Genomic DNA, 10,528 nt, shown 5'->3' on the forward strand with positions numbered 1-10,528 from the left:
CACTTTCTTTCCACAATCTCGTTCAACTAACCAGCAAGTGTACTGGGTCGTCCAAGTAATAAACCTTACGTGAGTAAGGGTCGATCCCACAGAGATTGTTGGTATGAAGCAAGCTATGGTCACCTTGTAAATCTCAGTTAGGCAGATTAAATTGGTTTATGGATTTTCGAATAATTAATAATAAACAGAAAATAAAATAAGATAGAAATACTTATGTAAATCAATAGTGGAAATTTCAGATATGCGTATGGAGATGCTGTGCTCCTCTTGAATCTCTACTTTCTCATTGCTTTCATCCAATCCTTCTTACTCCTTTCCATGGCAAGCTGTATGTAGGGCATCACCGTTGTCAATGGCTACATCCCATCCTCTCAGTGAAAACGTTTCTATGCTCTGTCACAGCACGGCTAATCATCTGTCGGTTCTCAATCAGGTTGGAATAGAATCCCTTGATTCTTTTGCGTTTGTCATCACGCCCAGCCTTCAGGAGTTTGAAGCTCGTCACAGTCATTCAATCCCAGAATCCTACTCGAAATACCATAGACAAGGTTTAGACTTTCCGGATCCTCATGAATGCCGCCATCTATCTAACTTATACCACGAAGATTCTGTTGGGGAATCTAAGAGATATGCGCCCGGCCTAAGGTAGAACGGAAGTGGTTGTCAGTCCCGCGCGTTCATAGGTGAAAATGATTATGAGTGTCACGGATCATCACATTCATCAAAGTATTGTGCAACGTATATCTTGGAATAAGAATAAAAGAGAATTGAATAGAAAGTAATAATAATTGTATTGAAACTTGAGGTACAGTAGAGCTCCACACCCTTAATCTATGGTGTGCAGAAACTCCACCGTTGAAAATACATAAGTGAAAGGTTCAGGCATGGCCGAATGGCCAGCCCCCTAAAACGTGCTCAATGGCCTCCTAAGATGAAGAATAAAACAAAACTGAGACCAAAGATGAAACGTGGTCAAAAGACGTCTAATACAATAGTTAAGTGTCCTATATATACTAGACTAGCTACTAGGGTTTACATGAGTAGGTAATTGATGCATAAATCCACTTCCGGGGTCCACCTGGTGTATGCTTGGGCTGAGCTTGATCTATCCACGAGCTGAGGCTTTTCTTGGAGTTGAACGCCAAGTTATAACGTGTTTTGGGCGTTCAACTCCGGATCATGACGTGTTTCTGGCGTTTAACTCCAGACAGCAGCATGTACTTGGCGTTCAACGCCAAGTTACGTCGTCAATTTCCGAATGAAGTATGAACTATTATATATTGCTGGAAAGCTCTGGATGTCTAATTTCCAACGCCGTTGAGAGCGCGCCATTTGGAGTTCTGTAGCTCCAGAAAATCCATTTTGAGTGCAGGGAGGTCAGATTCCAACAGCATCAACAGTCCTTTTGTCAGCCTTTTTCAGAGTTTTGCTCAAGTCCCTCAATTTCAGCCAGAAATTACCTGAAATCACAGAAAAACACACAAACTCATAGTAAAGTCCAGAAATGTGAATTTAACATAAAAACTAATGAAAACATCCCTAAAAGTAGCTTGAACTTACTAAAAACTACCTAAAAACAATGCCAAAAAGCGTATAAATTATCTGCTCATCACTTACCCAACAGATCCTCCAACTGGGACTTTAGCTCGGCCATTTCCAGTGGTGACATCCTATAAGGAGCACTCGAGATTGGTCCAGCCCCAGGCACCAACTCAATAGTAAACTCAACCTCTCGGTCAGGTAGAAACTCATCAATATCATCGAGAAATACTTCCAGAAACTCACACACAACTGAAATTTGCTCCAACCTTTGATCATCACCCAAAACACCCGCAGTTAACAACAAGATACCCTGACATTTGGTTCTCGAACAATTTACCATCATAGAGTTCAAGTAATAACTATTCACCACAACCGGTCCTTCTGTATCTTTCGGCATGAAGCACACTGTTTTTGTAGAACAGTCGAGCAGGACATAGTTCTCAGATAACCAGTCCAATCCCAAGATGAGATCAAGTCCAATCATCGGCAAACAGATTAAATTAAGGACAAAATCACGTTGCTTGAACCTAAATAAAACTTGTGGGCATCCTAGCCTAGTTATCATGGCTTCATGGGTGGCATTATACACCTTTAGGTCATAACCTAATACTACAATCTTCAACCCTAACTCACTAGCTTTTTCAAATGCAATGAATGAATGTGTTGCTTCCGAATCAAATAAAGCATTTAAAGTTTGACCAGCCATTTCACAGTTACCTCGGATAAGTGTCCCGGATCCCTCGGCACCTATAGCTGAGGTGGTAAGCATCCGACCAGTCTGCTGTGCCTTCCCAGCATCTTGTTTCTGCTTCTCCGGACAGTTTGTGGCTTTATGCCCCGCCTTACCACAAGAATAACACAAGCCCCACCTGGCCTTGCACGGTACTCCTGGATGGTGACTCCCACACCTAGCACAAGCTTGCTCGTTCTGAAGCTACATCCCAAACCTCTTTCCTTGGGAGTTATTGTTGTTTTTGGCCCTCCTGAAAGAGCCTTCCCGCTTGAAAAGTGGATCTCTAGGTGCAAAGTTCTTTCCTCGGTTCTGTGGAAATGATCCCTTGTGAGTTTCCCTCTCTGCAGCTACATTCTTCACACACTCTTCAGCAACCCTACTCTTATTCACCAACTCGCACTACAAGAAAAAAGGCCTATGGCCACGCTTTTTTCTTGCCACGCTTTAAAAGCGTGGCCAAAAGTGGTCAATGGCCACGCTTTTACGAGGGTGACGATAGATTAGAGATTTGGCCACTTTTTTTTTGCTACGCTTGAAAAGCGTGGCAAAAGGTGTCTATGGCCACGCTTTTATGAGGGTGACAATTGATTCGAGATTTGGCCACACTTTTTTTGCCACGCTTAGGCACCGTTTGGTTGTTGTCCATGTCCACCAGAGACATGGACACGGTAGTACATGTTCACCGTTTGTTTGTCGAGACACAATTTTTTTAAGACACGGTTACACACGGTTACCCACAAAAAACATGTATTTTGTGTCTTCTCAAAATGTTGAGACACGGATTTTTGGCTTGAGACACAAATTGAGTTAAAATTTTGGACAATTCTATCCTTATTATTTTTTGAAAATTCCATACTTATCCTATACTATTAACACCTTCTCTCTTCTTTTTTGATCCCTTTTCTCTTTCCTTTTTCTGTTTTTCTTTCGTCTTCTTTTACCCCCATCATCTTCTTCATGTCCCATATGGTAGATTTAATCATCATCATCATCTTTTTCTCTTTTCTCTTCTGTTCTTCCTTCTTTTTGTATCTATCATGTTCTTCTTCACGCCCCAGAGGGTAGATCTGGTCTTCGTGTCGATGCTGCCCTCTAGATCTGTATGCGCTCTTCTATCTGCCTTTCTATGTGCTTCTACTTTCATGTTTTTCAGATCGTGCTGCTTCCAGATCTCTCTAGCCGTGGCGACAATGAGTTTGGATGATGGAAAAAAGTCACACAAAATGAGCCATCACTTTTTCTTAAAAATTTGATTTCATGATAATGGTAATGGAACATAAGAAAGTTCAATTGCAGCCTCCTTCTCATCTTCTTTTTATTTTTTATTTTCTGTTCAATTTTTTTTTTAATTATTGAATGGCTTATGAATTAGAGATGATGATAGTAATTTGGATTGTAGAAAAGTCAATGGTGGTGGTGGAAAGCATTGATGACAGTAGTGGATACAGGATAGGGACAAAAATGATATTTGATTTAGATAAGTGTGTCTTGTATACTATGACCAAACATAATAAAAAAATTTGTGTATTTTGTGTCTATGTATCTATATGTATTTGTGTCTCTGTCTTTATGTCTAAAAGACACTAAACAAACACTACCTTAGAAAACGTAGCCATAGCGAGAAACAGGCACACTTTTAAAGCGTAGCGATAGAGTTTTGTTATAGTGACATTTTAAAAGCGTGGCCGTTTCTTACAACTCTTTTAGCACACTTCAAAAGCGTGGCCAAAAAGTTAAAAATTTTTTTTTAAAAAAAAGTTATAATTAATTAATTACATTACACACTCTGTTTGAAACCCTACCTTTCTCCTATCCTAACACTCTTCCAACCCTTTGTATTCACCTGAAAAGAAATGCCTTTCCAAAAAAACCCTTTTCGAAAGAACCAGGTACTCCGTGACCCCAGCAATCCGGAGCACATCGCCGGTGCTCCCTGTTCCGGCATACTAACCTTACCCCTTTTTAATTCACAAACCCTAACCTAACACCCACCACACTCCCCTCCTTTCCCCTCACAACAGCACCGCAGCCCCACTCCCCCTTTTCCCCTCTCCAGCGCACACAACACAATACACTCACGCACCACCTCACCCACGCGGAATAGGAGACCTCGAGGAAGGAGACGCCGCCTTGCTGCCAGCTCCATCGAAGACCAGCCCGCCGCCGCTGTCGAGTCAAACCCGAGAAAGAGAGTGTGTGCGACGATGAGAGAGGAGGAGCCGTCACCAAACGCGTCGCCGCCGCTGGAGGAGCTTCGCTCTTCGCCGTCGCCGAGGAGGGGAAAGAGGAGCTGCTCCCGTCGCGCCAGTCACCGTCGTGCTTCCTGATTGCCGATGAAGGAGCCGCGAGAACCGTTGCCGTCGCGGAGGAGGGGGACGCGCGAGAGGGAGCCGTCAGTGTGGTCGCCGTCGCAGCTGTTGAGTAAATCTTCGTGCTTTTTCGGTAAATCTTCGATCATCTTTTAACTGAAACCATCTTACGAAATTTTACTAACAGCAAGTTCAAAATGGGTCTACTAATTTTCATTGAATGTTATGTGCTGTCTGAATTTATGTTTTATTGTTGAATTTTTTATAGTTCTCAGGAAATCCAAGGAAATCAAGTTCTGGGTTGATTCTTTTCTTGTTCAGTAAGATGAGTTCTCAGGAAAAGTCTCTGACTTTGGGTGGAAATGAACAACAACATGTTGATGCTGATGCTGATGCAGCAGCTTCTTGCAGAAGAACAGTTTCTCTGCCAGCTCAAAAGGTACTACTATTGCAGAAGAACAGGTTCTGCTTCTGATTCTCTGCCTTTCATGATTGTTGGCTTCTTTGTTGATTTTTTTTCCCTCCTTTTCTTTTTTGATTTCTCTTGTTTTTCTATGATTATCCATGTCATCTGTTTGTGCTTTTCTTTCACCTTCTATTTGTTTTTATGTTATGTTTAGTTGATGATTCCTCAGACTGAGATTTTTTTTTTCAAAGTCATGTGTAGTGTTTTTGTTTGATATATCATAGACATGATCCTAATACTAGAACTAATTAGTTATGGTTGCAAAGTCGTCGTGCTGCCGTCTCCCTCTCCTTCACTCATCGCACCTCCGTTTCCATCTCTCAACCCTCCTCCTCGCCACCGGTCAGTGCCAACTCCCTCCTTTCTAATTATGGTAGTCAATCTGCTGCATGCTAATTTTGAAAATTGGATAACAATTTTGTCAATGATGAGATGCTCTTATATCCTAGTCATGTTTAATATTGGATGGAAATGTGTAGAAAACAATAATTCTGAACAATTTGAAATTCTTCTGGACTGCTTCCCTTTCCATTTTTGACTTTAAGCATATAGGCAGCTAAAATGGCATTGATAGATAGTTTTCCAATCAAACTTCCCTTGACATTCATATGATTGAAGTTCTATTTATATAACTTGGAAAAGGTTAGCAGCTTTTTCAAACAAAATTCATGTTTGAATTTAGTAAAACAGCAAGTATTTATATTTGGTTACTGAGTTCAAAGGTGCCAAAATGAAATTTGTTGATGCTAAACTTTAAATGGTAGTATTATATCCTGTATTTAGCATAAAGCAAATTTGCATTGATGTTTAATCACCTTATTCATGATTTTCTTATATTTTTTAGTTGCATATTTTTTTAATGGCTACTGCAATTTTCTAATGGTATATTTATATGAGATAAAATGTATTCATTGTCCTGAAAGCGTTTTTCAGATTTAATAGACCACCGAGTTTAAGATAAGGAAAAAAAGTATCCTACTTTTTTGGAGTCATGGTAGAATTAATTTCTTTTTATTATATTCAGAAATGCATCAAAGAATACAAATTTAGTTTATATTTCTATAGCTCACAATGGATCCTCTCAAATATGCTGATTACTTTTTTTTAAATAGTGGAATTTCTACCTCTTAATTACCTCTAAAACAAATAGTGGAACTTCTACATCTTAATTCCTCCGTTTCAAGTTTACTTCGTTTTTTTGTTTTTTTTAATCTACAATCTACAGAGAATTGTCCTAACTATTTTTGGCTTATCCAACAGCCATATTTGAATCTTGAGAAATTTTGGTTGAGTTCTACCAAGTTTCATATTGATTCATGGCATTACTCTTTGCTAAATGTTTCCAAAATCTGTTAAAGTGAATTTTGTTCGAATGATAATTTGTTAAAGCTATTCTTGTGTAATTGCTAATTTATACTTAATCAAATTTTGCAATTGAATTATTTTAAAAATTACAGTTTTTAATATATGAATGCTTTAAAAGTGCAAGAGTTGGTTGTGGCTGTGTTGTGTTGAATGTGTTAGTTGAATTGATTTATTTTGTTTGCTTAATATTATTTTTGGGTGTTATGGAATTATCGAATAGAATAGAACATGACAGATTGAGCTTTTAAGCTTAATAGAACATGACAGATTAAGCTTTTAAGCTTGATAGAATATGACATATTGAGCTTAATATCATTTTTGTTGAATGCGTTATGATTGCAAGTACTTTCCTTATGCTTCAATTTTAAGCTTCAAATGTCTCTGCACCTGAAAAATTATGATCTAAATTGATTCAACATATTATGCACCAATTTCAGTTTGCATGCTTCTGTTGAACATAACACTTGATCAATGAAACTTTTAATACCAATTAGAAAAAACATTCAACTACTTTGATCAATTTTCTAACTATTATAATTATTACTCAGTCATCTCATTCTGTGTCCCAATACTTTCTTCCCTGCTGCTACAAGGACCTTTGCTGTTCTTCATTTATCTGCAATCTACACCAAAGAGAAAAAAAAATTATCAATGTTATTAACCTAGTATTATGTTCTTCATTTATTTGCAATCTACAAAAGATAATTGTTATTATGTTCTTCTAATTTGATTGCCTTGTATGGTGGAACTCTAGCATGAAATTCTCAATGTCAAAGTGAAAGTTTCAGTGGATGGGGATGTTTTTCATTGATTGATTCTGTTAACCTGCTTATGAGTGTCTTCTTGTTAATTAGCTTTAGAGATAATGTTCAACTTCGTTGCAAGTTTTTCTATCTGTTATGCATCTCACTGAAACCAATTTTTCTTTAATAGTTGGAGATCTACATGGAGATCTTAAGCAGGCTAGATATGCACTTCAAATGGCTGGTGTATTGAGCTCTGATGGTCAAAACGGTACGTGTCCTGTTTTTAGAAACTGATAGCTTTTAGTTTTAATTATAATTTATTCGCTAGTTTTAATTATAATTTATTCGCTAGTCTCTTTTAGTTGTAAGGTTTTGGTTTGAGATTTATCACTTTAACATTGTGGACGTTTATTTTTGTTTCTTGTTCTAGGTGTTGATTCAAGTTGGAGATATACTAGATCGAGATGAAGAAGAAATTGCTATCTTGTCCTTGTTGCGATCTTTGGATAAACAGGCAAAGGCAAAAGGTGGAGCTGTGTTTCAGGTTTGCCATTTTTAACTTTGACCATGTGAACAACTTTGGCCACTGTAAAACTCATGAACCACTCAAGTTATTGTCTCAAATAACTGAATGTCAAGGAGATGACAATTTCTTACTCATAACAGTATAGCTTCACCTATTAAATGTTAAACCTTCGTCTCCATTTAAGTCCCTTTACCAGAAATATATTGTATGCGTGGATATGAAAAGAATATATTTGATAGGCAAAAAGGAAAAGAAAAGAAAAGAAACCATAATTGAATTTTAATGGTTTTGTTTGTTTTGATTTTTGCAGACTCCAGAAGGAATTAACGGCTCTCATGGTATGTCTCATTTTGCTTGATTTATTTATTGGGGATTGGTCTTTTCTTTCTTTCTTTTCCCACCTTTATTAATCAGAAGAAGAAATCGGTTATAGAATCCATATGCAATTTGTATTGATTCTCTAGTTGCTAGAATAAACTTATGGTGCATACATGTGACTGCAGGTGCAGTATAGGGCTATAAGAATGGTTAATTTGGTTGTGAATTGTTGAGTTAAAACATGTGATAGTTGCAGCAAAAAAAAAAGGGGGAGGGGGGGCAGTTTGATTGTTAGCTTCCTATATCACTACCCTTTCCCTTTTTTGAAAACTTTAGGAACACAAAAAGTATAGTGGCTTTCACTATGAAAGAAAAGCCTTTGCTGGTTACAATTATTGTACGACTATAACACAGTTTGTTGATAATGTCTTTTCATTTTTTGGTTTGGTATAAGATGCACTAACACACAACATTTAAAATTATGCAGGGCAGTGCTGAAAATAATTTCGCTTACAATGATGATCAGTAATCATGAAGTTTTATATTTTGTAATGAAGTGTAAAAGAAGTAGATAATGTAACCCATGTTGGAATTGTAATTCATGTATTAGGAAATTGCTAGTGATGGAGACTTTGATTTTTGGTATTTTTTGATTTTTGGTATTTTGTTAGAGTATATCATGTGATCAAACACTTTTTTTCTGTGACAAGTTTATGAAGCAATGATTAGTTGATTTAAAATTTGTAGTCATCTTTTAAATTTTAAAATTATCTATGATTTTGTAAGGTTTATAAAAAAAAGAACTGAACTAACTTATAGCCACGCTTTAAAAGAGTGGCTATATTGTACAGCAACAATCTACAAAGCGTGGCGATAAACGTTACAGTGGGTATTAACAGCTACGCTTTAAAAGCGTAGCTGTATCTCACAGCTATTGGCACGCTTTAAAAGCATAGCCATATCTTGCTATTGGCACGCTTTAAAAGTGTAGCCATATCTCACATATATGGCCACGCTTTTAAAGCGTTGCGATCTGTAAAAGCGTGGCAAGAAAAAAAGCGTGGCGATAGGTCACTAAAAGCGTGGCGATAGAGCAACCGGCACCTTTGCAGTTGTGACCCTTTCAAAAGCGTGCCGGTAGCTCAAAAAACGTGGCGAAAAGCTATCGCTACGCTTTTTTGGACTTTTCGCCACACTTTAAAAGCGTAGCAAAAAGCTTGTTTTCTTGTAGTGTCGGAGAATGTCCTAATCTCTATTGGTCCCACAGAGCTGAAGATATCACTCTGGAGTCCTCCTTCATACTTAATGCACTTCCATTCCTCATAGTCTCTCGGAGTTTCCTGACACATACGGAAAAACCTGAACAGCTCCTCAAACTTGTCTGTATACTCAGATACAGACATAGTACCCTGCTTCAGCAGCAGCAACTCAAGTTCCTTGGCCGTCCTGGCAGAAGATGGAAAGTACTTCTTATAGAACTCCTCCCGAAAGACATCCCAGGTGATATAGTTATCACCCTACTGCAGGAGACGTCGGACTCCTTGCCACCAATGCGATGCTTTCCCAGTGAGCAAATAGGTAGCAAACTCAACATGTTGCCCTTCAGGTACCACCTGCGCTTGCAGTGCTCGCTCCATAGCTTGAAACCAGGAATCGGCTTCAGTCGGGCTAGTAGTTTTGTTGAACTTAGGTGGATTAACCTTCAAAAAGTTTTCCAGTGTCATTGGAAACTAAACTCTGCCTCTGTCATTGCCATGGTTGTTCATCGATTGCCCAACAGCCTATGCAGTGGCCTGCATAGCAGTAGCCATATTCTCCAATGCCGGCATAAAATCTACCAGGTTATTTGGGTTGGCTCCCGGTGCATGAGCATTCATATGACCTCTCCCACGGTTTCTACCGCGTCCACGAGGCGCCATCTGATTCCTATACACACCAAACAATCGATATTAAGTTGATCAGTCTCAATATCAAAAGTTTAGTACTTCAAAGTCACAAATGAATGCTCATGAATGTTTATGTCAGTTATATCAAGTAGATATACTAATAGTACATAACACATACACAGAGAGAGAGAATGCACAGAAGCATAGTCAGTCCGTCCCTCAGGCTCTATAGGAACGAACTACTCTGATATCATAACATAACACCTTACTATATAGAGTCTTATACTTAAGTCATAATTCAGAGATGGCAAGGTATTACGATCTCTAAAAATAAAAATTTAGTGCATATAGTTGTGTGAATAATGATTATAACTAGGAGCCTTCAAAGAAAAAGGGGTAGAACAAAAATCGTAACTCAAAAAGCGCAACACTCTGATCGATAACGTAACAAACAAGGATAAACCAGCGCAAGATTATATATATACAAAGGAGTGTCAAAAACATGAATATCAAAACTCATAATCTGGTTGCGAAGATAACCGGTCCGAGCATAGTAATATATACATATAAATAAATAAGAAACCCCAGGAAAACCCAAAGGGACATAAATACAGAAAACCTATTCTCCAAAATCCCC

The 10,528-nt window shown here is 38.2% G+C and overlaps 1 protein-coding gene across 5 annotated transcripts; it reads left to right on the forward strand.

The window, feature by feature from the left end:
• Positions 1–4,107: 4,107 nt before the first annotated feature.
• On the forward strand, positions 4,108–8,726 carry LOC130973736 (shewanella-like protein phosphatase 1). Of its 5 annotated transcripts, none has more exons than XR_009084260.1 (7): positions 4,108–4,717; positions 4,853–5,023; positions 5,303–5,392; positions 7,349–7,429; positions 7,592–7,705; positions 7,998–8,025; positions 8,493–8,726. XR_009084260.1 is itself a non-coding variant. In XM_057898383.1 (6 exons), exons 3-6 carry the CDS (start codon positions 7,418–7,420, stop codon positions 8,578–8,580), a joined length of 237 nt encoding a protein of 78 aa, XP_057754366.1. In that variant the 5' UTR covers positions 4,108–4,717; positions 4,853–5,023; positions 7,349–7,417; the 3' UTR covers positions 8,581–8,726. The 5 variants fall into 5 exon arrangements, 2 of the variants coding, with proteins under 2 accessions (XP_057754366.1, XP_057754365.1); XR_009084262.1 differs by having other exon boundaries at positions 4,108–4,691; positions 4,860–5,023; XR_009084261.1 differs by lacking the exon at positions 5,303–5,392.
• The last annotated feature ends 1,802 nt before the right edge of the window (positions 8,727–10,528 follow it).

Source organism: Arachis stenosperma, chromosome 4 (assembly GCF_014773155.1).
Source record: "Arachis stenosperma cultivar V10309 chromosome 4, arast.V10309.gnm1.PFL2, whole genome shotgun sequence".
Lineage (NCBI taxonomy): Eukaryota > Viridiplantae > Streptophyta > Magnoliopsida > Fabales > Fabaceae > Arachis > Arachis stenosperma.

Bases quoted from the DNA above. Each gene is read 5' to 3' on its own strand.
- LOC130973736 (XM_057898382.1), top strand. From the start codon at position 4,609: ATGAAGGAGCCGCGAGAACCGTTGCCGTCGCGGAGGAGGGGGACGCGC. The intron at 5,024-5,302 runs GTACTACTATTG...AGAACTAATTAG, and splicing joins TTTCTCTGCCAGCTCAAAAG to TTATGGTTGCAAAGTCGTCG. The intron at 5,393-7,348 runs GTCAGTGCCAAC...TTTCTTTAATAG, and splicing joins AACCCTCCTCCTCGCCACCG to TTGGAGATCTACATGGAGAT.